The sequence below is a fragment of the Bos indicus genome, chromosome 25 (genome assembly GCF_029378745.1).
Source record: "Bos indicus isolate NIAB-ARS_2022 breed Sahiwal x Tharparkar chromosome 25, NIAB-ARS_B.indTharparkar_mat_pri_1.0, whole genome shotgun sequence".
NCBI lineage: Eukaryota > Metazoa > Chordata > Mammalia > Artiodactyla > Bovidae > Bos > Bos indicus.
The window spans coordinates 26,969,509-26,996,963 of NC_091784.1; the positions used below are offsets into that span (position 1 = coordinate 26,969,509).

At 55.6% G+C, this 27,455-nt stretch overlaps 2 protein-coding genes across 4 annotated transcripts in view; one reads left to right on the top strand and one right to left on the bottom strand.

Moving 5' to 3' along the window:
- On the top strand, positions 1-12,394 carry RABEP2 (rabaptin, RAB GTPase binding effector protein 2). 3 transcript variants are annotated; one of them, XM_019987291.2, is made up of 14 exons: positions 1-239; positions 740-949; positions 3,136-3,293; positions 5,916-6,026; positions 6,114-6,461; positions 7,592-7,687; positions 7,777-7,875; positions 9,000-9,155; positions 10,508-10,685; positions 10,834-10,845; positions 10,937-10,992; positions 11,089-11,142; positions 11,226-11,342; positions 11,742-12,394. In XM_019987291.2, the coding sequence occupies exons 1-14, from the start codon at positions 179-181 to the stop codon at positions 11,841-11,843; spliced, it is 1,758 nt and encodes a 585-aa protein (XP_019842850.2). In that variant the 5' UTR covers positions 1-178; the 3' UTR covers positions 11,844-12,394. The 3 variants fall into 3 exon arrangements, with proteins under 3 accessions (XP_019842850.2, XP_070635970.1, XP_070635971.1); XM_070779869.1 differs by lacking the exon at positions 10,834-10,845; XM_070779870.1 differs by lacking the exon at positions 9,000-9,155.
- Positions 12,348-27,455, bottom strand: part of ATP2A1 (ATPase sarcoplasmic/endoplasmic reticulum Ca2+ transporting 1) — a 17,391-nt gene continuing 2,283 nt past the window's right edge. Inside the window, exons 4-23 of the mRNA XM_070779861.1 lie at positions 27,019-27,123; positions 25,985-26,123; positions 23,562-23,642; positions 22,608-22,693; positions 22,175-22,472; positions 21,577-21,743; positions 18,947-19,035; positions 18,560-18,662; positions 18,196-18,327; positions 16,609-16,731; positions 16,266-16,484; positions 15,121-15,456; positions 14,702-14,922; positions 14,391-14,593; positions 14,132-14,217; positions 13,908-14,041; positions 13,666-13,783; positions 13,408-13,525; positions 13,051-13,095; positions 12,348-12,648 (exon numbers count right to left, since the gene is read on the bottom strand). Of these exons, the coding sequence (XP_070635962.1) occupies positions 13,091-13,095; positions 13,408-13,525; positions 13,666-13,783; positions 13,908-14,041; positions 14,132-14,217; positions 14,391-14,593; positions 14,702-14,922; positions 15,121-15,456; positions 16,266-16,484; positions 16,609-16,731; positions 18,196-18,327; positions 18,560-18,662; positions 18,947-19,035; positions 21,577-21,743; positions 22,175-22,472; positions 22,608-22,693; positions 23,562-23,642; positions 25,985-26,123; positions 27,019-27,123 (2,763 nt within the window). The 3' untranslated portion in view covers positions 12,348-12,648; positions 13,051-13,090. The remainder of the gene's footprint in view (positions 12,649-13,050; positions 13,096-13,407; positions 13,526-13,665; positions 13,784-13,907; positions 14,042-14,131; positions 14,218-14,390; positions 14,594-14,701; positions 14,923-15,120; positions 15,457-16,265; positions 16,485-16,608; positions 16,732-18,195; positions 18,328-18,559; positions 18,663-18,946; positions 19,036-21,576; positions 21,744-22,174; positions 22,473-22,607; positions 22,694-23,561; positions 23,643-25,984; positions 26,124-27,018; positions 27,124-27,455) is intronic.

The following is a 27,455-nucleotide window of genomic DNA, read 5'->3' on the forward strand; positions in this document are numbered from 1 at the left end:
CGTCCACTCGGCAATCTTCGGCTGAGGCTCGGCCACCGCCCCCACTAACTCCGGCCTCAGCCTCGAGCTCAGGGCCGATCCGGAAACAGCCGAGCGGATCCGGAAACAACCGAGAAGACCCGGAAGCGGTGAGCGCCGTCACCAGGGAGTGCGGGAACCCGCCGTTTGCGCGGAGGCAATGGCGGCAGCTGCGCCGGCGGCCGCGGGCGAGGATGGCCGGCGGCGGCTGCCAGGGGCCGGTACGTGAGGGCTCGTCCGTGCACGCGAGGGGCGGTGAAGCCGGAGGCGGGGCCGAGTTCGGCGTCGCTGGATGGGGGGGGGAGTGGGGGGAGCCTGGAGAAAGGGGCGGGACCACGCCGCCGGGAAAAAAGGTGGAGGGGGCGTGGTCTAGGATGCAAGGTGGAGGGCCAGTGGCAGGTTAGAGGTGGGGCCCAGTGTGGGAGGGGCGGGGCGGGGCCAGGTGGGCAAGGGGCGGGGCCACTGGAAGGGAGGGGGCGTGTCAGAGAAAAGAGGGGATTGGGTGAACCGAGGGAGGAAGAGGCGGGGCTCTAGACAACACGAGGCAGAGCTAGGTGAGAAGGAGGCGGGGAAGGGGCGGGGCCAGGTGAGCAGGGCGGGGTTAGGTAAAGGTGCAGGGACCTTGGCTGTAGTACTAAGTTGCAGCACTTGAGGATTTGATACCTTGGGAATATTGGGAATCAGAGTGATGAGAAAAGAGGCTGATCCCTGTGCTCCACAGCGCTGGACATCCAGCCCCAGGAGGGGGCAAAAGTTGAGGCTGAGTCCGGGGAGCTCGAGCGGCTTCGGGCTGAGCTAGCAGGCGCCCTGGCAGAAATGGAAACCATGAAGGCTGTGGCCGAGGTGAGCGAGAGCACGAAGGCCGAGGCTGTGGCGGCGGTGCAGCGGCAATGCCAAGAGGAGGTGGCCTCGCTGCAAGCCATCCTGAAAGGTGAGGCAGGTGGTCCTCCCAGCCTCCCTCGGCCCCATAACGGGGAGTGCATGACAAGAAAGGGGTCATGACCTACACCCATGGGGTAGTTTGGCAGGACTGCCTAGCACAGGCAGGCTCGGGACTCCGAGGAAGAAGCAGAAGAAGCGTGCTTTTTTAATTTGCATAGAACCCCAGCCTGGGCTCCAGCAGCACCTCTGTCAGTTCCAGCTAAGTTTAGCTCAGAAGGCTACCTCTTCCCTGGCCTCATGTCATTTCTGGTCCCTCACTAATGACTGATCAACCCTGAAAGTGAGCAGTTTCTCAGTTCCCCGAGAACTCGTTTGAGTCTTTGGCCTTCAGACTCAGCCCTGGGCCTCATCTCTGTAAATCTCATTATCTGATTTCCTTGCTTCCCCAAGCAGCCCTACATCCTCTGCTTCCATGGCCACCGCTATAGTAAAGCTCTCTGTCTGCTCCTGCATATTGTTGCCTCAGCCTTCTTAAAAGTCTCCCTCCATAGTCTGGCCTTGACCTTGGCTTCCAGATTAAACTTCTTACAATTCCCATCCCACCATGCCATTTCCCTTTCTAATGACCACTCCTGGCTCCAGACTTCTCTGGGCCCATATTTCTTACATTTTAGGCATCCGTGTCCCATCTGTGCAACGTGGTTGTCTCCTTGTATGACTTACCTTGTAATCTACTTGATGTTTGTTCTTCAAATAGATCCACTTTTTAAAAACTTACACACATCTATTTTAAAGGGAACTTCCTATCTGTCTAAGAAACTGTGTCTTAAATAATAATGATAACCAACATTTATTGAGTGCCAGGCTTCACTGGTGGCTCAGATGGTCGAGAGTCTGCCTGCAATACAGGAGACCTGGGTTTGATTCCTGGGTTGGAAAGATCCCCTGCAGGATGGGATAGCAGTCCACTCCAGTATTCTTGCCTGGAAAATTCCATGGATAGAGAAGCCTGATGGGGTAGAGTCTGTGGGTTCCCATAGTCGGCCACAACGGAGCGACTGACACTTTCACTGAACTAAATACTTGATGAATATTTAATCTTCATCAGCTATGGGGTCACACAGAGTCGGACACAACTGAAGTGACTTAGCAGCAGCAGTAGCAGCAGCAGCAGCAGCAGCAGGAACTGTTATCCATCTCCGTTTTACAGAGGAAGCTCTGAGGCTCAGAGAGGTTAGATAACTTGCCTAAGATTATATAGCTGGAAAGGAGAAGATTTGAACCCTGGCAGCCTGACAACAGAACCTTTACTTCTGATGTTAGTACGTGTTAAAATAAGTAACTATGCAAATGAAAAATGACCATGTTCCACTCAACATCACCTTTAACTCCCACTGACCTGTTAAGATGAATTCTAAATCCCAGCATGGCATTCTGCATCTTCACTGCTGTTCTTCCAGTGTCCACTATGCCCCAGCCACACCATCCACTTTCCCACCCGTGAGCCTTTGCGCCTGTTACTTAATTAATGTGTCCTTTCTGTCCTTCACCGCTTGCTGGTGTCTCTCCTGGCCAGGCAGGCAGAGCGAGGGTCTCCTTCTTCTGGGACCCCCAAGCCCAGGAGTGGTCCTCTCACAAGCTCTTCTCAGACTGCTTTGTAACTTTCCACGGCTGTCTTTCTCATTGGACTGTGGGCTCCTGGTGTCAGGGTTTGTGTTTGATTAATTTCTCTATTTCCAGAGCCCAGTTCAGAGTCTGGTCCAGAATGAATATTTATCACTATTATTAGATATTGCTTATTATTCTTATGTATTAGTAGCAACAGATAGCCTATCTTTAGCATTTATTATGTACCAGGAAGAGGGTTAAAGCCCTTCCCGATATCATGTCATTTGATTCTATAACAAGCCAGCAGGGTTATCATTAGCTGAGGACATTATGCAGAGAGGCAAATTGCCCAGGACCTTGCTGTGCTGTGCTCAGTTGCTCAGTCATATCCAACTCTTTGCGACCCCATGCACTGTAGCCCGCCAGGCTCCTCTGTCCATGGGGATTTTTCAGGCACGAATACTGGAGTAGGTTGCCATCTTCTCAGTCCAACTGCAAAGCCTCCTGTCATCACCACTCTGGTAAATTGCCTTGCAGAGAGCAGCAGTGATGGAAAGCTCCCTGTTCGCCCCCAGGTAGGGCTGACATACTGACCCTCCCTCTCCTCTGCCCTTCCTGCCCTGCCAGACTCCATCAGCAGCTATGAAGCCCAGATCACGTCTCTGAAGCAGGAGCGGCAGCAGCAGCAGCAGGACTGTGAGGAGAAGGAGCGGGAGCTGGGGCGCCTGAAGCAGCTGCTGTCTCGGGCTCACCCCCTGGATTCCTTGGAGAAGCAGATGGAAAAGGTTGGGGTTGGGATAGTCTACTTGCCCCCTCCCCGGGGACTTGAGAAGATGTTGAGGCAGCCAAAGGTGACCTTGGGGCACAGGGTTTGTTGATGTCCCACTGCCATGTCACTGGGAGCAGGGCACTCAGCAATAATTCTAGGTGCTAACCCTGTACTCAGCATGGGAAAATTGGGACTTCTCTGGTTGTCCAGTGGTTAAGACTCCTTGCTTTCACTGCAGGGGCCACAGACTCATTCCCTGCTCGGGGAACTAAGATCCAGCATGCTGTGTGGCATGACTCAGAAAAGTTAAGTCATGTGTGGGGGGCGGCTAACATTTAAGGATACCTCTTACGCACTAGGTACTGTGGACAGACTCAGTGTCCCCAGTCTTTCCCGTGAAAGACAGGTCCATTAGATCCATTTAACAGATGAGTAAGGTGAGGCTCAAAGACGTTTAGTCATTCTTGCCAGGTTATGCGCATAAAAAGGAGCAGATCTGGGACTTTCCTGGTGGTCCAGAGGTTAAGAATGCTCCTCCTGCCAATGCAGGGGACACGGGTTTGATCCCTGGTCCCGGAAGATTCCGTATGCTGTGGAGTAGCTAAGCCCGTGTGCTACAGTTACTGAAACCCAAGAGCCCTAGAGCCCTTGCTCCACAACGAGAGAACCCACCACAATGAGAAGCCCACGCACCATAACTAGAGGGTAGCTCCTCCTCACTGCAACTGGAGAAAGCCCATATGCAGCAAGGAGGACCCAGCACAGTCAAAAAAACAAAGGAGCAGATCTGGGACTTTAAAATCTAGGCAGGCTAGTTCTAAAGCTTTATTCTTAATCTCTATGGCATACCATCACTTTTATTCCTGCTGTCATAAACAATCATAGGAAACACAGATTACCAAACTCTTCACCTTTCAGGGCAAGTTCACATCTTCCCTCATTTGAACCTCACAGCTGCCCTGTGAGGTAGGTACTTACCTCACATTATGCATGAAGAATGTGAGGCTCACCTTATATGTGAGGCTCAGGGAGATGGAGTAAATCTCCTGGTGAGAAGGACAAAGATCTAAACAGGAGCCCAAGAAAGGAAGGCTTCCAACCCACCATTTGCCTGCAGAGGCTGCCACTATACTCGGATTCCGAGTGTTCCTCAGGGAGTGGTTGAGCAGGGTGGTGAAAGAGAAGGCTCTGCTAAATTAAATCTGCCAGGTACGGTGGAAAGAAGCACAGGCCCAGAGTCAGGAAGTTCCGATCCTGGCCCTGCATCCAGCCGTCATTCATCCACTGTGTGGGCATCTGCAGAGCATGTACTTCAGGCCTCCAGATGGGATCGGAGGTGTTTTGTGTGGGCCACACAGGCTTACCCTACCTGCTGGCAGTGTTCACATAAGAGATTTGGAGGTTTGCACTGAGCTTGTCTGAGATGGGTTTTTGAATTACTCAAGAGGCAGAAATTGTATGAATTGGAAGAGGATGGATGACTGGCCAGTTTCTGCCTTGGACAACTGGGTGGATAGCAGGGTCATTGTTGACCTGGTGCTAACGAGAGGAGAAATGGCAGTGTGAGGTGGTTTAGATTGGCTGTACAAGGACAGAAGAGCCTGTCCAACACCCAAGTTGAGGTGTCCAGAGGCTGTTGACTGTACAAGTTCAACAGAATCCCAAACCTGAAAAGAGAGCAAAAGAAGCAGCCAGCAATATGGCGGTGACAGGAGTGTGGGGAGACATAACACGTAGGACAAAGTTTGAAAACCCAAATCAACAGTGGCTTAAACGAGGTAGAAATTTATTTTTCTTGGGCTTTCCTGATAGCTCAGTTGGTAAAGAATCCACCTGCAATGCAGAGACCCTGGTTCGATTCCTATGTCTGGAAGATCTGCTGGAGAAGGGATAGGCTACCCACTCCAGTATTCTCACCTGGAGAATTCCATGAACTATATAGTCCATGGGGTCACAAAGAGTCAGACACGACTTTCACTTTTCACTTTTATTTTTATTAGAGTTCAGAAGTAGACATTCTAGGACTGATGTAGCAGCTCAACAAGTCATTAGGAACTCAGGCTCCTCCTATGTTGCTGTTATGCCATAGGTAGCGTACTGCCTCATGATCCAGCATGACTGCTTGAGCGCCAGCCATCACGTCTGCATTGTAGCCAGCCAGAAGGAGGAGGAAGAGGAGTAAATACAGCCTTTCCCCCTGAGGGGTTGACCTGGAAGTTACACCCAGCACATCTGCCTACATCTCATTAGCTGAAACTTAGTCATATGACCATGCTTAGTTACAGGGAAGCTGAGAAATGTAGATGGTATTCTAGGATTCAGGTCACGAGCCCAGCTAAAAATGTGAGGCTCTATGATTTAAAAAGGGGACACATGATATTGGGGGAGAAAAGTATGTCACTCTACAAGTGGGCAACAGGAAGGTGGTTGTGACTTTAGCCACCTACCATGTGACCTGGGGTAAGCCTTGTAACTGCTCCGAGCATCTGTGTTTCTGTCTCTAAAATGGGGGTGATAGCACGTGCCTGGGAGGATTAGAAGAGCTGATGTGCTTGGAGGGAAAGCTCTGGACAGGCCTGAGGCTCCTGCAGTCGGGAGGACTGCCTGTCACTGCCCAACGCCCCTTCCCCTTCCCCAGGCCCACGAGGACTCGGAGAAGCTGCGGGAGATCGTGCTGCCCATGGAGCAGGAGATCGAGGAGCTGAAGGCGAAACTGCTGAGGGCGGAGGAGCTGATCCAAGAGATCCAGGTGAGGGGGTGGCCAGGGGGCGCTGAGGGAGGCAGGGGCGCTGCAGGACCCCAGCCCCTCAGCCTCTTCCCTGCCCCATCTCCCTAGAGACGGCCCCGGCATCCCCCTTCCCTGCACGGCTCCACGGAGTTGCTCCTGTCCCGGGACCCATCTCCCCCGCTGGAGCCTCTTGAGGAGCTGAGTGAGGACGGGGGCCCAGCGGCTGAGGCCTTCGCCCACAACTGTGACGACAGCGCCTCCATCTCCTCCTTCTCCCTTGGTGGGGGGGCCAGCGGCAGCGCCTCCCTGCCCCGCAGCCGCCAGGGCTTGAGCCCCGAGCAGGAGGAGACAGCCTCTCTGGTGTCCACGGGCACCCTGGTCCCCGAAGGCATCTACCTGCCCCCTCCTGGTTACCAGCTGGTCCCAGACAACCAGTGGGAGCAGCTGCAGTTGGAGGTGAGTGGAGAGGGCAGGGTGGGCTGCCAACACACATGCATCTATCCATCCATCTCTCCCTTCAAGTCCTGACTGAGCTAGAGCCGGGCATCCTGCAGTGAAGAAGAAAACTACTCTCTTGGAGCTTCCTCTAGTGAGGGAGCCAGGCCCAGACAGACACACGGGCCCATGAGGAAGACAGAGTCACAGGGTGAGACTCCCACCACAGAACTCAACAGGGCTGTGGAGGGACTTCCATGATTGTCCAGTGATGAAGATACCGCCTTCCAATGCAGGGGCCACAGGTTCGATCCCTGGTCAGGGAGCTAAGATTCCATATGCCTTGCAGCTAAAAACCCAGAACATGGAAACAGCAGAAGTAACATTATACAAATTCAATAAAGACTTTAAAAATGATCAACATACAAAAAAAAAAAAATCTTAAAAAAAAATTAGGATTATGAGGTAGAGACTGGCAGGGCAGGAGATCTTCCTAGCTGGCAAGAGAGGTGCTTTCTGAAGATCAGAGACCAAAGGATCTGCAGGTTCCAAGGCCCAGAGGATGGACATACCGTGGTGTGTCTGAGGAGCTGGAAGGCTGCCAAGGAGGGGAAGAGAGATGAGGTCAGAAAGGCAGGCAGGGGCCACAGGAGGTCGGCCTCGGCTTCTGGGCCAGCCATGAAGTTTGTGTTTCAGACCAAGAGCTGTGGGAAGCGTCTGTGGGGTTTAAGGCAGGGAAAGGCCTGCTCTACTTTGGGCTCATCATGGGTCACTGGGCTCTCTGGGTGAGAATGGATTATAATCGGGGGAAGGGGCAAGGGGAGAAGCTAGGTGGCTGCTTGGAAGGGTGACGCTTGATGTAGTTTAGAGGAAGGTGGTGACTGGGGCCGTGGTCCCAGGAGGTGGCGGCCGAGATGGAGACGAGTGGATTTGGAATTCATTCTGGAGGCTGCCGGGCAGGGCCTGCTGGTGGTCTGGACCCGGGTAGTGGAAGACAGAGAAGAGTCAACGTCCGTTCCTGAGCTTTCAGCTGGAATGACTGGGTGGATGCTGGTGCTACCCAGGGAGATGCAGGAGGCAAGGCGTGAGAGGCCTGGAGAGGAGGGAGGCCTCCCCTTGGCCGTCGAGCCTGAGGCCGGGATCTATGGCAGGGGCGGCAGCTGCAGAAGGACCTGGAGAGCGTCAGCCGGGAGCGGGACGAGCTGCAGGAGGGCCTGAGACGGAGCAATGAGGACTGCGCCAAGCAGGTGGGTTTGGCCTCAGCTCCAGCCCCGGGGGCCTCTACTCCCGGCTTCCTTCTGGCCCCGCCTCACCCTCGCCTCACCTCCACCCACAGATGCAAGTCCTCCTGGCTCAGGTCCAGAACTCAGAGCAGCTGCTGCGGACCCTGCAGGGAACCGTGAGCCAGGCGCAGGAGCGCGTTCAGCTGCAGATGGTGAGGGCTGCGGGGCCAGGGAAGCCAGAAGAGGAGTGGGAGGGGAATTGGTTGAGGCCCATGTGGAAGGTCAAGACACCTGTCCTACAGCCCTCCCCCTCCCCGATCCGCTCTGGCTTCGCCCTGGAGTTGGTACCAGGCAGATAAGAGGGCTTCCAGGGCACCCAGTACCTCATTTAGACAGAGCCCACCACACACTCAGTGATCTTTAAGCTAATCCCACAAGCCCAGAGCCTCAGCGTTGACGCGTTGAAATTGAGATAATGGGTCCTAGCTTGCAGAGTCATGAGGATGAAAAGCAGAGATTGCAAAATCGGATCCTTTTTGAGACAAGAGAGGCAAATGATTGAACCAGGTCTGGTGTATGGCCAGAAGGAGCAGCAGGCAAACGGAGACCCTGTAAAGGTCTCTTCATTTGTCAAGAGAAGCCAGATCCGGATATTTGTGTGTAGTCTCCCAGGTTTTAAAGTTGTGGTTTAGTCGTTCAGTCATGTCCGACTCTTTGCGACCCCATAGATTGCAGCACACCAGGCTTCCCTGTCCTTCATTGTCTCCTGGAGTTTGCTCAAACTCATATCCATCAAGTCGGTGATGCCATCGAACCATCTTATCCTCTGTCATCCCCTTCTCCTCCTGCCTTCAATCTTTCCCAGCATCAGGGTCTTTTCTAATGAGTCAGCTGTTTGCATCAGGTGGCCAAAGTATTGGAGCTTCAGCTTCATCATCAGTCCTTGAATGAATATCCAGGGACCACATAAAACAACCAGTGTGGCTTGTGGCTGCCACTGTGTGACCTCAAAATCATCGAGGAGGCTGGAGAAAGAGCTTGAGGGTCTTCCAGGTGGTCCAGTGGTTAGGACTCCATGCTTCCACTGCAGGGGGAACCAGGGGTTCCATCCATGCTTGGGGAACTAAGATCCCTCAAGCAAACAAGGGAAAAAAAAAATAAATAATGAGCTTGGGAGCCAAAGACGCTTACTGAAGGGTGTTTCTTCCTTTCTCGGCTGAGAAGGAGGGCGTGGGCTTCCTGGTTCTCCTTCCAGTGTCTGGGAGGAGGGCTCAGGGTCTGGCCTCACAGGAGACGCCGATCCCCTCATCGCCTCGTCCTAACTGTCCACCCCCAGGCAGAGCTGGCCAACTCCCACAAGTGCCTGAGCCACGAGGTAAAGCGCCTGACGGAGGAGAACCAAGGGCTCCGCGCTGAGCAGCCGTCGTCCTCAGTCCCCCGGGTCCTGGAGCAGGATGAGGGCTGGGAGGAGTCGCTGCCCAGCTCGCTGCCGGTAAGGGGGGTGTGGCCCTTCCTCTCCACGCGCAGCGAAGCACTGGCCTGCGGCCAGGGGACGCAGGGACAGACTCAGGCTGCTGTATCAGCTGCATCACTGTGGTCAACTCATGCGGCTTTGCGAAGACTCAGTTTCCTCCTCTGCAAAATGGGGCCACACCCCTTCCCAGCATTGGCACGGAGAGAAAATGAGTTAACAGAGCACTTGACATGAAGAGGGGCTTCCCCGGTGGCTCAGAAGGTAAAGAATCTGCCCGTAATGCAGGCAGGCTACAGTCTATGGCGTCACAAAAGGTCGGACACAACTGAGCGACTAACACTTTCACTTTGACACAAAGGAAGCAGTCATTTGGCTTGTTATTTTTACTTTATCAATTCTTTTGGCCACACAGAACAAGCCTGTATGCTAAGTCACTTCAGTCACGTCCAGCTCTTTAGGACCCTATGGGCTGTAACTCAGTGGGCCCTTCTGTCCATGGGATTCTGCAGGCAAGAATACTGGCGTGAGTTGCCATGCTCTCCTCCAAGGGATCTTCCCGTCTCAGGGATCAAACCGATGTCTCTTAGGTCTCCTGCCCTGGCAGGAGAGTTCTTTACCACTAGTGCCACCTGGGAAGCCCACCAGCATGCAGGACCTTAATTCCCCACCCAGAGACTGAACCTGCGCCTCCTGCGATGGAAGTACCACTTCTGAAGCCCTGGACCACCAAGGGAAGTCCCTGACTTATTTTTAAGTGACTGGAGATCCACAAAATTGAATTCATCGGAATCTTTGGTTTGTTGAAAGCTATCATTGATCCGTGCATGCCTCCGTCCATCAATTGACTTTATTAAGAATATGAAGATCACCTGGAACCCTTGCCCACCCTGAGAACTATGACTGACATCTCCTTACGTGCGACCCCGCCCCACATTCCTTGGCTCTGCTTCTGCCGTCCCCAGCTTTATCATTCCTTTGCCTTCTTTGGTGTCATTTTTATTATTGGGTTGGCCTAAAGAGTCGTTCTGGTTTTTCCATAACAGCGCCCAGAAAAACCCGAATGAATGTTTTGGCTAAGCCAACACACATGCATGTCTGCCTAAACTGTGGAGTGCTCATAACTTTAGTTGTTTCTGAGCATTACAAGAGCTCCAAGTCTTGCTCTGGGTAATCTGGAACTTGCACTCAACTCCACTCCCGAGGGTCCTCCTACCTGGGCTTGTGCTGCAGGAAGCAGCCATCCAAGGGTGTGTGTGTCCACCCTCCCCACCATCCCCTTTGAGTCCCTGGCCCCCAGGGCCTCTGCCCCTCCCCCCGCCCCCACACACACACACCACCCTGCAACCAGCCAGTGACTTGCTTCCTCCCAGGAGCTGCAGCAGCTGGTGCGCCGCACACAACAGGAGGCACGGGCCCGCCAGCAGGCCCAGGAGCACGAGGCCGAGAGGCTGCGGATTGAGATCGTGACTCTGCGGGAGGCGCTGGACGAGGAGACGGCGGCGAGGGCCAGCCTGGAGGGGCAGCTGAGGGTGCAGCGGGAGGAGACAGGTGAGGAGAGGGTGCCAGCCAGCCCCCCTCCCTCCCCAGGAGGCCAGCTCTCACGAGGACCCCCCCACCCCCCCAGGCTCTGGGAGGGGTGAGAGGTGCAGGGCGAGAAGGATGAGCCTTGACCTGTCTTTCTTTCCTTCCCACACAGAGGTGTTAGAGGGTGAGTATGGGCGGGAGCCTGTCCCCGCCAGGCCGGGAGGGGAAGGAGCAAGGGTGTGGGCCTGACGTTTTGGCCCTGCCTGACTCCCCAGCCTCCCTGTGCAGCTTGAGGATGGAGATGGAGCGCGTCCAGGAGGAACAGAGCAAGGTGAGGCAGGACCCGGGCCAGGCCGGGCTGATGGGGGAGGCTGGCAGTGCGGACAAGACCCTCACCGGTCCCTGCTGCCTTTTATGTCTCCCTCAGGCCAAGCGGCAGGAGGTCCTCAGGCCATCACAGGGCACGGGCCGCACAGAAGAGGTCAGGATCAGGGGTGGTACTGAAGGGGTAACCCCGTCCAGACATCCCATCCGAGACCCCAGCTCTATGTCCTGTGCCCCCAGGCCCCGCTCACAGACCTGCTCTCGGAGCAGCGGGCAAAGATGCTGCGGCTGCAGGCGGAGCTGGAGACCAGTGAGCAGGTGCAGCGGGATTTCGTACGACTGTCCCAGGCCCTGCAGGTACTGCATGTCCCTTCCCCACCGGGCTGGCGTGACTCCCGGCGACTTGTCCTAGGTCTTGCAAGGACAGGCCCCCGGCTAGAGGAGTCTTCTTCCTCCCCCTGGGGCTGGCACAGTCCTTTCCTCTTAGCTGTTGCTCCCTGTTACTCGAAGCCCGTGGCCCAGGGCCGGGCTTGTGGGCATGCCATGTGCTCATCTCGTCAGTCCCGCCTGCCCCTGCCCGCCCCTCCTCAGCCTGCTGTCTGAGGACCTACTTCTTCCCTTGAAGTCAGTTTCACTGTGGGTTGGGGAGGAGGAGTCCTGAGCCCTTGCCCCTCGTGGCGGGGAGCAGCTGGCCGGCGGGGTGGAGGCTGCATTTTCCCACCGAGGGCCCTCTGCCTCCCTTGCCGGCCCCCACAGGTGCGCCTGGAACGGATCCGCCAGGCAGGGAGCCTGGAGCAGGTGCGCGGCATCATAGACGAGGCGCCCCTTCGGGACGTCAGGGACATCAAGGACACCTGAGGGGCTGGCACCCGCCCACCCTGGGGGAGACCGCCCTTCACTCCTGAACCATGAGGCCGAGGCTTGAGGGGGTGGTCTCAGGATGGAGTCGTCACCCTCTCCAAGGCCAGGGTCGAGGTGACAGGGCCACCGCTGCCCTGGCCCCTGCAGCACTCCTCCTAAAGACGGCTGGGCCTTCTGCTTCCAAAGATGACACCCGGGCGAGGGTCCCAAGCCCCTCTGTGAGCCAGCTCGGCCCTGTGGCTTTCTGGCTGCCATGCTGCCTCCTGGGTTCCAACCCTCCTGCGCCCGCCGCCACCCAGACTAACAGCCACACCCGTCACCTCACGTCCCCTTCCCCCAGGGACAGCTGCGAGTGGTGGCCAGGAGTCTTGGGGTGCGTCCCCAGGCCCGTCTGCACCCGCGCCCTGGGCCAGGTGGCTGCTTCCCAGACTGCGTTGACACTAAGATGCTTGTCCCCAGGGGCCCGAGCCAGGCCCCAAGATGTGTGCATGGAGACAAGGCCAGATTTTTCTGTCATTTATTTTCAATAAATAAGCAGCTCAGCTCAATCAGTCGCCTTGTCCCTGCGAGCCCCACGGGGTCGGGGAGGGGAGGTTTCACAAGGGCAAAAGGGGGACAGGTTGCTGAGGGGGGAGGAGAAGTGAAGGGGACATAGTGTTTATAAACAAGAATGTTGGGCGGGAGGAATAGGGAACGTTGTGGAGGGTGGGGCCTGTGCCACAGCTCTGGCCGAAGATGCGTCACTATGGGGTGGGGAGGGAGGGCAAAAGGCCTGGTTGCTTCCTTCTTTCATCTTCTGGATCTGGAAGGGGAAAGGGAAGGATGAGACTTTCTCATCTTAGGTGGGGTGGGTGGAGTGGGACCCGAGAAGAACAGTTCCTCCCAGCTCCCTGCCTGTCCCCCGGCACACTCACCTGGAGGGCCCCACCACCACCCAACCACTCACCTGTGTCCCCAGCCCCCCTCCTCCCAACCACTGCAGCCCCAGCAGCAGACAGCTCAGCGCCCAGCCAGCGCAACGCAGCGCAGCCCAGCACACAGTGGTGCCCGACACCCGGCCCCACTCAGAAGCGCGGCGGTGGCGGCGGTGGCGGCAGTGGCTCCAGGTGGAGCTGCGAGGATAAGTGACCTCGGCGCCACCTGAAGGGAGAGGGGCGGGCAAGGGGCACAGCAGCTGGGGCGAGGGCAGGAAGAGGGGTGATACCTGTGACACGGTTCAAAGAGATGGAGGAGGGGGAAACGGGTTATCCTATGGCCAAAGAGGACAGAGAGACACCATTATCCAGGGAAGGAGGCAGGCACAGGGGCCAAGAGGGCTGGGGAGGTTGTGGGGGTGCCTAGGAGACCATGTCTGCATGGGGTTCAGAGGGGCGGGTGGGGGGAAAGGAGGGAAGGGCCCAAGTGGGCCACTCGGCGAAGGGCACGGGCCGGCGGAGCCCAGGACTCACCCACCTGCAAAGGAAGGAGGAAGGGGGCAGGCGCCTTGGCAGCACGCAGGGAGGGGGCTATGCCGGGGCTTTGAGGGGGGGCAGATGGGGCTCCGAGGAGGGGAGCCTCTTACCCTCCAGGTAGTTTCGAGCAACGAACTTGAGGATTTCGTCGAGCCCAATGACTGGTAATGAGATCTTGAGGACCATGAGCCAATGGTACAGGTCCAGGGCTTGGAGCTTGAAGATCATCTAGGGGGGAGGCAGGAAGGGCAGTGAGAAGGAGCCCGCGGAGCTGCCACTGCGCCAGCCTGACTATCCCTCCCTCTGGATCCCTGAAGAGACCCCCGTGGGTGAGGTGGCAGGTGGCTCCTGGCCAGAAGAAGGCTCACCGGCAGAGGGTCCACGTAGAGGATGAGGAAGTGGAGGGACATGGAGAGGCCGATGGAGCCCACCAGCCAGATGTTCACCCAGGGTGGCATCCGCACGAGGGACTGATTCTCAGACAGGCTGCAAGCAGGCGGCAGGCGGAGCCAGGGTGGGGGGCGCACAGGGGAGAGAAGTGATGAGCGGGAGGGCTGGAGGACAAAGGCGGTGGCCTCCAGACAGGTGGCGGGAGGGGAGGTAGGCCCACCTGTTGAGAGCATTGCACATCTCGATGGTGACCAGCACAGACAAGGCCATGGTCATGGGCTGCGGGGCCTCGAAGACCTCACAGTCCACACCCTCGAAGTCTGGGCTGTGCTCCGAGCACTTCATGAAGTGAGTCTGCCGAGGGCGAGGGGAGAAGCTGGGATCCCCAGAAGCCTCCGCCACCCTCCTTCACTGCCCCCTCCTCCCGTCTCGGTCCTGCCCTACCAGCTGGCTGTAGGTGACGTGAGGCCCGTCCTCAGCATACAGGAACCACCAGGCCGCTGCTCCCACGGTGGCTGCACCCACATAGCCTGTGTGGAGAGGAGATGGGCATTGGGGGGGCGGTGCCAGGGCTGGGGAGACAGGAGGGCTTGAGAGGGCTGGTGGCCATGAACAGCGGTGCAGGCAGAGGGCCCACCAGCCAGGGTAGCTGCCATGGGGAAGCTGAGGGTGGGGAAGAAGCTTGGGGTTCCGTCCTGCTCACCCCCAATTGCCATGTAGCGGAAGAAGAGCCAGCCACTGATGAGGGGCTCCTTGGGGGTCCGGGGGGGCCGGTCCATGATGTCCAGGTCTGGGGGGTTGAAGCCCAGGGCTGTGGCTGGGAGCCCATCGGTCACCAGGTTCACCCACAGCAGCTGCACAGGGATCAGGGCCTCGGGCAGCCCCAGGGCAGCTGTCAGGAAGATGCTGCCAGAAGGAGGCGGTCACAGGTCTGTCCTGCCTCCCAGGCCTGTGGTCACCCCATCCCCCATACCAGCCACAGGTTCCCCGCTGATAGCCCTTCCGGCTGCTCACCAGACCACCTCGCCCACGTTGGAGGAGATGAGGTAGCGGATAAACTGCTTCATGTTGTTGTAGATGGCCCGGCCCTCCTCCACGGCAGCCACAATGGTGGAGAAGTTGTCGTCGGCCAGCACCATCTCGGAGGCTGTCTTGGCCACGGCAGTGCCGGATCCCATGGCAATGCCGATTTCCGCCTTCTTCAGCGCAGGGGCGTCATTGACGCCATCACCTGTCTGCAGGGAGAGAAAGAAGGTGGGAGCTGGCCCCTTCCTCGTATCCTCCTTGACACTCTTCCATCTGGGCCCGAATTCCTCCCCTCTGCACATCTCAGCAGGGCCCCCGCTCAGCCATGTCCTCCCTGGGCCCCCAGCTTCCCAAGACCGACATCTCAGTAGACACTGAGCAGACCCCACGTGCCCCGGTCCCCGCACCATCGCCGTGATCTCATCGAAGGACTGCAGATACTCCACGATCTTCGACTTGTGGGTGGGCTCCACGCGGGCGAAGCAGCAGGCGCGTCGGCAGGCCTCCCGCTGCTCGGCCAGGGGCAGGTCATCGAACTCCCGGCCAGTGTAGGCCCGGTCAGCCACATCCTCGTTCTCCCCGAAGATGCCAATCCGTCGGCAGATGGCAATGGCCGTGCCCTTGTTGTCTCCGGTGATCATGATTACTCGGATTCCAGCGTCTCGGCATAGTTGGATGGAGCCCATGACCTCCTTGCGGGGCGGGTCCAGCATGCCCACGACGCCAACGAATGTCAAGTCCGTCTAGGGGGACAGAGCAGAGAGTGACAGACTCAGGGGAGGAGGCTTGGGGGGTGGGAGGGAGAGCTGTGTCTACGCCTGGTGCTCAAACCTCAGCCAGGCCTCTAAGCTCAAGGGCAGGAAACATTCCTTGTTCCCATGAGGGCCTGTGGGATGCCAGGCCCATCCTAGGTGGCAGATCCTGTCTTTCATAGAAAGAACTCGACCTGGAAGTGAGGGAAGTGCTTTCTGCTTTCAGCAGGGCCACTTGCTTGGTCTCCAGCTTTGAGTGTTACCTGCCAGACCACACTGTTCTCTCTATAAAATGGAGTGGACTTCCGTGCTACTCAGAGCAGGTCCACTATGAGATAAAGAGCCGGTCCCAGGATACAGGTTGATGCACCTCTTAAGAAAACCTCACTGTGGGACTTCCCTGGCAGCCCAGTGGCTAAGACTTTACCTTCCAATGCAGGGGGTGCGGGTTTGATCCCTGGTCAGGGAGCTAAATCCCACATGCCTCGGGGCCCAAAAAAATCCCAAAACATAAAACAGAAGTAATATCATAACAAATTCAATAATGACCCAAAAAAACCCCCACAAAACCTCACTGTGAAAGCACGTCAGCTGAACCCAAGCGTGCTTAGTGACCCGGCTGGCTTCTGTTCTGGAACAAGTGCCTCACCCTCATATCAGATGAGTCTACGGACCACAGGCCAAGCGGCCTGGACTGGAAGACTCCTAAGATTCTTTCAAACTCTGACGTCCTGTGACTCCAGGCCCCGTGACAAGGCAGGACATGACGGGTGGCAGAGGGGGTGAGGCAGGTGACTCACCTCGTACTCCATGAACTTGGTAGAGTCATCCAGGACCATCTCCTCTCGCTTGGGGGGGGTGTCCCGAGTGGCCAGCGCCAGGCAGCGCAGGGTGTCCCGGCCAGTACCCCACTCTTTGATCACCGACAGAATCTTCTCCTTCACCGGCCCTGTCATGGGCACCCGGGTGGTGCCCACTCGCACGTAGTTACAGCGATCGATGACCCCCTCAGGGGCACCCTAGTGGAGCAGAGCAACACTCAGAGACAGCTGTTCTTTCCAGCACGTGGTGAGCGGCACGGGTAAAGAGAAGGGCTCAGGATTAGGAAGAAGGGGGGCCAAGGCACACTCGGAAATTCCTGACCTTGACAAACATCTTATTGCCCACAGCAGCCCGGGATTTTGCTGGAGAGCAATAGACAGACATGGACTTTCGGTCCCGGGAGAACTCCAGGGTGAATTCCTTCTTCATTAGCTGGCGGATCACCTGAGAGAGAGGAGACAGGGAGAGAGAGGCCAGACTTGAGATGGATGGGGAAAGAGCAATGATGCTGTGCTAGAAGGGTCCCAGACCCTTAAAAGCATAGCCAAAAAAGATCTGGAGGTCAGAGCAGACCGCAAGCTGAGTCTGAGATAAAGCTGAGTCTGCTACCTACAGCAGAAATGGAGAGAATTCCAAGGCTAGTGGAGCTATGGTCTTAGTGTCCAACTGAAAGCACAATAGAAACAAGATGACGTAGTGCAGCACTGTCCAATAGAACCTTCCAGAATGATGGGTATGTTTAATAATCTACGTGGCCGAATGCAGTGCAACTGAACAGTGGTTACTGAGCCCAGGATACGTGCTTAGTGCATCTGAAGAACTGAGTTTTCACTTTATTTAATAATTTAAATGTAAGCAACCACATGTGTGGGTCTGTGTGTTGTTAGACAGCGGGGAGCTGGTGCCTGGCATGCAGTACCAAGCACCTCATGAAAATGAATGTGCCAAATGCAGTCTGGATGTTTCTCCACAAAACAATAATAGCAACAGTAAATAAAAAATGTTGATGTTTATATTATAATTTGTAAATTTTTAAAAATGAATCCTCTATTGATACTTAGGTGGCTTTCAATATTTTTGTTATATTAAAACAGCAACAAGCATCTTGCCTTTACCAAAAAAAAAAAGAATGAGCAGTGTGGGAAATTTAATAAGACAACCCTGAGGAAATCAATATAGACCTTTAGTAAATATTAACATTGGGAACTTAGAGTAATAATCTCAGATTTGGACTTGTGTATCAGGGAAGCAGACACATATGAAGTAGTCATATTTCTCAAATCCTAAATCAGGTCTTGAAAGCATTAGTCATTCAGTCAGGTCCAACTCTTTGCGGCCCCATGGACTGTAGCCTGCCCCCTTGACTGTAGCCCACCAGGCTCCTCTGTTCATGGAATTCTCCAGGCCAGAATACTGGAGTGGGTAGCCATTCCCTTCTTCAGGGGATCTTTACGACCCAGGAATTAAACCCAGGGTCTCCCACATTGCAGGCAGATTCTTTACCATCTGAGCCACCAGGGAAGCCACAAATCAAGTCTTGAGATCTGATAAAAAAAAAAAATGAGTGTGTTCCTAGAGGCAGTGGGTAGCAGTTGACATTGGGCTGTCCCAGGATAGGTCACTCATGGTTTCTGGGACCAGCTCAGTCCCTTTCCACTAGGAACATGGTGGGGAAGGTGACTGTCGGTGCATCCAGGGATGCTCCAGCTGGGCACCAGAAAGAGTGGTGTAAGTGAGGGTCAGGAGACCCCACCCCAAGTCAGCCTCACCAAGGAAAGCTGTGGACAGGCCAGCTGCTTGTTGGGGCTGGCTCCCAGCACAAGGCCCTGCGGGGCCCCATCTCCTGAGGTTCCTTAGGTCCTGGCCTGTACAGGGTGGAGACAAACGGGAGGGAGCGCCCAGACTCACCGAGTTGCAGGCGTTGGCCCTCTCTACCTTCGAGAGGTTTCTCACTTCAGTGTTGAATACATTCATCTTCTCCACCAGGGTGGTGAGGGCTGTCTCGGTGGCCTCTCCCACCTTCTCATAAATACCTTTGGTCTGAGAGGGCAGAGAAGGAAGAGGAAGTAGGTGCCCTGGGCTCCTGGCCCCTTGCTCCCACCTTCCACCTAGAACGGGAAGGGAGCAAACTACTCTCTTCCCCTTACACCCAGGAGAGGCTTGGTACGAGGGACCCCCTCCCCCAGATCCCTTCTTTGCAGCCTGTGGGGGAGGCCTGGACGCAGCCAGCTCGAGGGGCAAGGAGGGGCCGCTTCAGGAGAGGAGAGGTTACCTCATTGAAGTCCAAGGAGGAGTCATTGCAGAGGGCACAAATGGTGGCCAGCTCCACCAGCCCGTCATACTGCCCTGAGCGGACTGGCTTATCATTCTTCAAGCTGGCGGCGGGGCGGGGAGGAAGGAAGGGAAAGAGACAGGTAGAGAAGATGGGGAATGAGATGCAGAGAGAGCACGGGGAAAGCAGCGAGGGACGGGGGCAGGTGGCACCAACGTGGTGATGAGCGGCGGCGGGAGAGAGAACGAGGCCAGGGAAGAACAGGAGAGAAACAGGAAGACAAAACTAGAGGGAGGGCCCCGGGGGAGAGAGGAGGTGTGTGTGTGTCTGTGTGTGTGGTGGGGAAGGGGCACAGGGAGATGGAAGACGACTTTTGAGGGGACTTACACCTCTCCTTCAGGAGCGTAAGTGGAGCCAGTGACAGAGAACTCGTTCAGCAGGCAGAGGTCCCCATCTATCCTGTCGATGATGAACATCTGCAGAGAAGGGGGTGTGCACACATGGCTAACTCTCCTTGTGTCCAAAGGCAGTCTGCACCAAGGCAAGGCCCAGGCCACGAGCATCCCTGTCCGGCCAGCTGCACACACTCACCCAACTTCCCCCCACCATCCCCCGACTCATTCTTCCTTTTTCCTTCCTGCATCCTCCCCTTTCCCACCACTCCCTTGCAAATCATTCTTCTTATTCTGTGTCCATGGCCTTAAAAGTTACGGGACTTCCCTGGTGGTCCAGTGGTTAGGACTCCACACTCGCAATGCAAGGGGCCTGGACTGGCTCCCTGGTCAGGGAACTAGATCCCATGTGCTGCCACTGAGAGCCCACATGCCGCAGTGAAGATCAAAGGCCCCAGGTGCCACGACTAAGACCCCGTGCAGACAAATAAATAAAATGAACATGTATGTATTTTGTAATTATTGCAGGGCTTTCCTGGTGGCTCAGTGGTAAAGAAGCCGCCTGCTAATGCAGGAGACACAGGTTTGATCCCTGATCCGGGAAGATCCCACATGCTACGGATCAACAAAGCCTGTGTGCCACAACTGTTGAGCCGTGCTCTACAGCCCGGGAGCCGCAGCTACTGAGCCCACGTGCCATGGAGCCCAAGCTCGGCAACAAGAGAAGCCACCAAAAGGAGAAGCCTGCACACTCAACGAGAGAGTAGACCCTGCTCGCCACAACGAGAGAAAACCTTGCGCAACTAGAGACCCAGCACAGCCAATAAATAAATAAAATTATTTTTTTTAAGTTATTGAAGGTCACACTGAAGGTCCCTCCAGATCAATTGGTAAAATAAGAGGTGCATCACAAGGTGTTCTGGGGACTGTGGCCACCGGTCCACGTGCCAGCACGTGACCCATCTACAGCTCCAGCCTCTTGCAGCCAGATCTTCCAGTTTTGCAGGAAGAACTAGAAATTCAGGTTATTTTTCTATGAAATCTCTTAACTTTTCAAATGTGGGCAATGAGTTCATTTTTATGAAACATGACAGGAGCCCAGTGGCCTGGCTTTGACGCCTGTGCTTTGGAGGGAATGTAGGTCACACAGCACAGAGGCGAGAAGCCCACCCTGAACCAGAGCAAGTGTGGAAGGGATGGGGCTTAAGACATGTTCCAAGATAAAATGGTTCTGCGGCCAGCAAAGTCTGGGAAAATCTGGGTTAAAAAAAAAGTGAAATCCACCCTCTCTACAGTCAGCCTCCTCTGAGGCTTTCAAACGCCAGCAGGCCTGTGCCTGGTCTGAGAGGCCTTGATTCTTTGGACAGTCATTTCTATTTCACAGACATGGTAGTCCAGAGAATTGTTTTTAGGTCAGGGGTTCTCTGCCTGGGGTCCATGGATGACCCCGCAGACCAAGGGATCTGTGAACTTTGATGGCAAAACAAAACTAACATCTTTTTCAGGTATACCTATGGCTGATTCATGTTAATGTTTGGCAGAAACCAACACAATACTGTAAAGCAATTATCCTTCAATTAAAAATGAATAAAAATTTTAAAATTACATTTCATTTTTTCTCTTATATTTAGCATTTCCTTCCAGTTATGAATGTGGGCAATGCACCACGTTAGCATTAGCAAAAGCTGTGACTTGGCCACCAATAAAATCATAAACACTCTCCTATCACGTTGCACTGTTTCAGGGCTCTCAAAATAGCATTTATACTCATCCCTGCCTCAGCGTTACGGCGCTTATGAGAACTACTGTTGGACTTGCTACTTAATACATTATTAAAGGAGCATATGTGTTACCAAACCACGAATCTGTTTTTAAAATATTTTGATTGCTATATTTCAATCAGTGGTTTCCTCTGTAATCCAGCGCATTTTATTTCTGTTTTTGCCTGCGCTGCCCGGCTTGACAGGATCTTGGTTGCCCGACCAGGGATGGAACCTGGGCCACAGCAGTGAAAGCATCGAGTCCTAATCATCGGACCGGCAGCAATTCCCAATCCAGTGTATTTTAAAAACAGGATCTTGTGTGTTTTACTTTATACACTGAAAATATTAAATGTAGAGGTCCAGACGGTCAAAGGGTCCAGGGCACAGAAAAGATCAAGGGCCCTGGCTCAGGAAATGCCATTTGGGATTCATGCGACCAGGTTCCTCCTGCCCCGTCACAGAGGACCACTCTGGAGGGTAGTCTGGTGCACAGGCAGGTACTCTAGGGCCAGACAGACTTGGGTTTGAAACTCAATTCTGCTCCTTATTAACTGTGCATGGAATTTCCCAGAGCCTCAGTTTCCTCCTCTGGAAAACTGGGTAACAAAACCTTCCCCTGGTGGGGCAGCTGTGGGGGATTAGAGCTTACACACGGCAGTGTCTGGCACACGGATGGGGGCCACAGAGAGCTGTCTGACGAGGACAGGCGGGCTTCTCTGCCCCCTCTCACAGCTGGCAGGATGGCGCCCTGTGCCCTCCGAGCATTTCTTTCTCAGGCCCAAATGAGAAGCTGCCCGTGATGAAGGGGTCACGCCCACCATTTCACCTCCCATCTGAGTGGGAGTTGCCACCCTGCCCTGACCTTGCAGACAGACATCTGGTTGGTGGTGAGGGTGCCCGTCTTGTCGGAACAGATGACAGAGGTGCAGCCCAGAGTCTCCACGGAGGGTAGGCTCCTCACGATCGCGTTCTTCTTTGCCATCCGGCGGGTGCCCAAGGCCAGGCAGGTGGTGATGACTGCAGGAAGGCCTATGGGGAAGGAGGGGGGGTGAGGGAACTAAACCGGGGCACAGAGGGAGACCTAGTGGGCTAGGCTGAATGCGTGTGCGTGCGCGCGTGTTGTGTGTGTACAACGCGTGCTCAGTTGTATCCAACTCTTTGGGACTCCGTGGACTGTGTAGCCCACTAGGCCTTTCTGTCCATGCAATCTCCCAGGCAAGAATATTGGAGCAGGTTGCCATTTCCTTCTCCAGGGGGACTCTTCCTGACTCAGGGATTGAACCCATCGCGTCTCCTCCACTGACAGATGGATTCTTTTACCAACTGTGCCACCTGGCTGAAGAGCAGCCCCCAAAGATACCTGGTCCTAATCCTTGGGGCTGGTAAATGTTATCTTATTCAGATAAAGGGTCTTTGCAGCTGAGAGGAGCAAATGGGAGGAGACAGAGAGGTCGCCCTACCCTCGGGGATGGCAGCCACAGCCAGGGCCACGGCGATCTTAAAGTAGTAGATGGCACCACGGATCCAGGAGCCCCCATGCACGGGGTCGTTGAAGTGGCCAATGTTGATGAGCCAGACGGCCACGCAGATGAGGGAGATGACCTTGGAGAGCTGCTCCCCAAACTCATCCAGCTTTTGCTGCAGAGGGGTCTTGTCCTGCTCTGTGGCGGCCATTTGGTCACGGATCTTCCCAATCTCGGTGCCCACACCGGTGGTGGCCACAATGCCGATGGCCTTGCCGGCTGCGATGTTGGTGCCCTGGGAAGGGGAAGAAGAGGCAGGGAGTCAGGTGAGGCCCCAGCTGTGGGCCTCATCTCTTCCCTTGCCGTCACATCTCTCCCAGACCAGGGCCCCCTGGCTGGAGAACAGGACAGCTGGCCCTGAAGGGCTCACCGAGAAAAGCATGTTCTTCTTATCCTGGTTGACAGCTCGGGGGTCGGGAACAGGTTCTGTGTGCTTGATGACAGAGACAGACTCGCCTGTGGAGAAGGGCCGGACGGGCTTTCAGATGACGTCATATCTTTCACTCAGACTTCCTGCCCCTAACTCTCTCCCTTCTCAGCCTAGGAAGGATCAAGCAACAATCCTGGAGGAAGTCTGGACTCTGAAAAGAAGCCCCTGGAGGTAGATGGGAAACTCATTGCCCTTAGAGTAAAAGGCCTTGACCCCAATCCCCGCCTGACTATGCACAAACTGCCTGGCTTTGGATGACTTAACCTCGGTTTGCTCTGCTGTGAAACGGGGACAATGATGTGCACATTTCAGAACACAGTCTTGGTAAAAATCAAATAAGCGGATGTACCTGAAAGTGCGGTCTCAATTGGAGAGCGCTTTCGTGGAAGGGAGAGGCCCCCACCCTGGGGACCTTGTATCCCTCACCGGAAGGGCAGGAGCTCAGGCAATCACCCTGAGCCAGCCCAGCTGGCCTCCTTGGACCACAGAGCAAGCTCACTGGCTCTCTCTTCTCTCTCCCAGGGCAGAAACGGAAGCAGCTGAGGTGTTAAGTGGATCTGAACCCTGTATCTGATCCTAGAACCTATGCTTCCTCACTTGAGGGCTTTTGAAGAGGCAAGATGGTTCTCTGGGTGACGGTGCCCACGTATCTGTGTGGAAGGGATGAGTTATGGGCGATCTGGAGATGGGCATAAACATCCCACTGTCTCCCATGACCCCCTGTGTTCCAGGCTCAGGCTGTGAGCAAAGCTGACCAGGGCAGACATCGCTGCCACGATGGGGCCAGGACAGGGGCCCTATGGCCAGGGGTCCCCTTTCTCTCTGTCCACTCAGTTCCTCCCACATGAAATCCTCCTGTGATGCATCCCCCGCCCTGCCCTCTGGCCAGTAGACCTGTCAGGATGGACTGGTCGACCCGAAGGGTGGTAGACTTGATGGTGAGGATGCGGATATCTGCCGGGACCTTGTCCCCCACTGTGGAGAGAGAAGAGGGGCATGAAGTCAGCAGAGAAGGGAGAACACCCCATCTTTGTCTGAAGACCCCTCCTCCTTCAGGTCTCAGGGGGTCGTCCTGTCATCCCAGCAAGGCTCTCCCTCTAACCCTCACTGCCACTGTCTCCCTGCCGAATGTTCTTCTCCCTATTAGGCAACCACACGGACTGTAGCCCACCAGGCTCTGCTGTCCATGGGGATTCTCTAGGCAAGAATACTAGAGTGGGTTGCTGTGCCTTCCTCCAGGGAGTCTTCCCGACTCGGGGATCAAAGCCATGACTCTTGAGTCTCCTGCAGGCGGGTCCTTTACCACTGAGTCACCAGGGAAGCCCTAAAAGTGAGGATGCTAAGTCACTTCAGTCGTGTCCGACTCTGTGCGACCCCATAGACAGCAGTCCACCAGGCTCCCCCGTCCCTGGGACTCTCCAGGCAAGAACACTGGAGTGGGTTGCCATTTCCTTCTCCAATGCGTGAAAGTGAAGTCACTCAGTCATATCTGACTCTTCGTGACACCATGGACTGCAGCCTACCAGGCTCCTCCATCCATGGGATTTTCCAGGCAAGAGTACTGGAGTGGGGTGCCATGGCAGACAGCAAAACAGAGAGGGAAACGAGAGGGAGAAAGGTGAGGAGGGACAGGCATGAAAAGAACTAGAGTAAATAGGGTGAGTCAGGGACCTCCCTGGCAGCTCAGTGGTTAAGACTCCATGCTTCCAATGCAGGGGTTGCAGGCTCAATCCCTGGTTGGGAAAGAAGACCCCACATGCCACAAGAGGCAGCCCCAACCCCCAAAAAATAGGGTAAGTTGGACAGACGTATATCCATGGACGAGAACAAAGTGGAACAGCTGGAGAAGGTACAAGAAACAGGAAAAAAAAAAAATTGGGAGTTGAGAAAATCAGTGTCAACCCAGACAAAAGGTGGAGTAAGAAGACAGGAGAGGGAATGAGAAGAGAAGATGCAGGAGGAGAGGGGACAGCGGTGGAGGTCCTGCCAGGTCCACATGGAAGGGATGGATGCACATCAGAAGCCTGCTGGGCCGTGGTCTGAGCATCAGGGGAAGGCAGGAAGCCAGCGTGAGTGAGCTGGGGAGATGGGCTGGGGAAAACGGGCATCTGCAGGGAATAAGGCAGGGGTGGTGGCTTCAGTGGGGTGGGGGCAGGGGGGAGCCATAGACAGCAAAGAGCTGATAAAAGTGGGGGGAGGCCAAGGGATGTGCACAGAAAGAGGGGGTCAGCCTAGGAAACCGCCTGGGAGACACGGCGGATGCCCCACCAGACTTGGAGACCTCTCCACGGAAGAGAACCACCCCCCAGCCTCATCCCGCCTGGTCCCAAGGCTGGTCCTGGGGATGGGGTTTGACTGCTCTCCTTTTCCTGCTCCCAAGGTTCCTCCTCCCGTGCCAGAGGAAGCTGACGGAGGAGGGAGGAGGTCAGCAATGGAGTTGGGCGGGACACCCTGTCACCCAAGCCAAAGGGATATTTATAGACATTCATGGCGCTGACTCCAAAGCGTCATGGTGGCAGATGGGCCCTGGGATGCGGCACTGGGGTCTTCAGCCCGCCCTCCCTTTTGCCAAGCTTCCCAGGGTAGCAACTTGGGTGTCTGGTGGAGGGAAGCAGGCCCTAGAAAGACACAACTCCCTATGCCAGGGGCCTGGAGACGTGGGAAGGCCTGCGTGGGGCAAATATAAAAACCGCTGAAGGGGGCAGAATCCCAGTAATCTTAGCCTCCTGGCCCCCACCCCTCCCTGGTCAGGCATTAAGTGTCCCTCGCCGGAGAGGCGGGGCCCTCCTTGAGCTCCCCTCCTCCAGGTCCCGTGCTCTCTGCTGGGGCCTGAGTTTCCCTTACATGGTCGGGGGCTCGAGCCTCTGGCCCCCCCTTCCCTTCTACCGTCGCTCCTTCCCCTTTGAGAGGCCTCAAGGGCACGGAGAGGTCAAGATTTAAAGCTGACCAAGCTTGGGGGTGGGTGGAAGGAGAGGGAAGCCAGGCCTCAGGAGGGGGTGGAGACGGGGCCCTTGGCAGGGCCTGGGTTCCACCTGTCGCTCGCAAGGGCTGGCTGAGAGGAGGGGGAACAAGGGGTCTGCCTGCAGCTTCGGGGACAGGACTGGCTGTTCCTGCTCAGACTCTGGTGGAGAGGATGTGCCGTGGCCACAGTGCCCTGGAGTGACCCCCGAGGAGTCTGAGAAGGAGAAGCCGAGACTACCAGACATCATCCTGGCTACCTCCTGGACACGGGATCGGGGCTGAGCAGCCCCCACCCTCCCCACACACATCTTCTTGGCCTCAAAACCCATCCTGGACCACTCGTTCCCATCACTCACCAGCCACCTCCACGATGTCTCCAGGAACAATATCCCGAGCTTTGATCCTTTGTACTGACTTGCGGTCAGCCCGGTAGACCTTCCCCATCTCGGGTTCATATTCCTTCAGAGCCTCGATGGCATTCTCTGCATTCCGCTCCTGGGGGGAATAGGGTTGAGGAGAGGAGGGTCAGCAGAGAAAGGAAGGTAGTGGAGTGAGAAGGGACCGATCAAGGAGGATGGGGTGGGGTAGAGATGGAGGAGCAGGGGCCAGAGTCGTGGGGGAAGTTGGGGCATCACAGAGGAGGCAGGTTATGTGGTCCTGGCTCCTGGCCCAGGGGAGCAGACAAACTTCACACGATGAGTGAGGATACCGTCACCCATAGCTGAGAATAGGTGAGGGGGTTTAAGGCCTTTCCTGGTGGCTCAGACAATAAAGAATCTGCCTGCAATGTGGGTTTGATCCCTGGTTGGGAAGATCCCCTGGAGAAGGGAATGGCTACCTACTCTGGTATTCTTGCCTGGAGAATTCCATGGACAGAGGAGCCTGAAGGGCTACAGTCCATAGGGTCGCAAAGAGTTGGACACGACTAAGCAACTAACACTGCTACTACTACTACAGGGGTTTTGGGAAGAGAAAGAAGGAGAATCAAAGAAAATCAGGAAGCAGGGGATAGGAAAAGCAGAGGGTGGGAGAAAGCAAGAGGAAGAAGGATATCAAATGAGCATTTACTGAAATCTTCCTACATGCCAGACACAGGGCTGGGTACTTTCACACTCATCATCTTGTTAAATTTCACCACAACTCAAGGGACAGGATTATGAGTCCCATTTTATGGATGAGGAAATTGAGACTCAGAGAGATGAAGGCATCTGCCCAGGGTTGAACAACCAGCAAGTGAAAGTGGGAATACCAAGTCTCCTGAACTGGGCAAAAGGACCAGATACTAGGCAAGCCCAGGGTAAGTGATGGAGGAGGAGGAGACAGGGAGGGAGGCTGGCCTCAGGTCCAGTGTCAGGATGTGAAGGAATGGGGGGGTGGGGTCAAAGCTAACCTGCCAAACCCCCACGATGGCATTGGCAATGAGGATCAAGAGGATGACAAAGGGTTCAACAAAGGCGGTGACAGTCTCTTCGCCTTCCTCAAACCAGGCCAGCACCTGGGGAGCAAGGGAAGGAGATCAACAGATAATAAAGCCCCTCAGGTGGTTAAGGGGAGCAGACAGAGATGAGAACACGTGCAGGAGCAAAGGGGGCGGGGCATCACGGAGGCACTGCAGCCCCACATCCCTTTAAGTGCCTACACGGTCCACTCCTTTAACTCACACAAGCGCAGCCACTGCTGTTATTCAGCGAGAACAGGCGGGCACAGACATGCACAGCTCGGGGATTAACTGGGAATGCTTTCAGGTTTCCCTGACCAAGTTGCTGGCTTGTAAACGAAGCTCAGGGGACACCCAGGCCAACTACCCCCAAGCCACATCCATCCCAC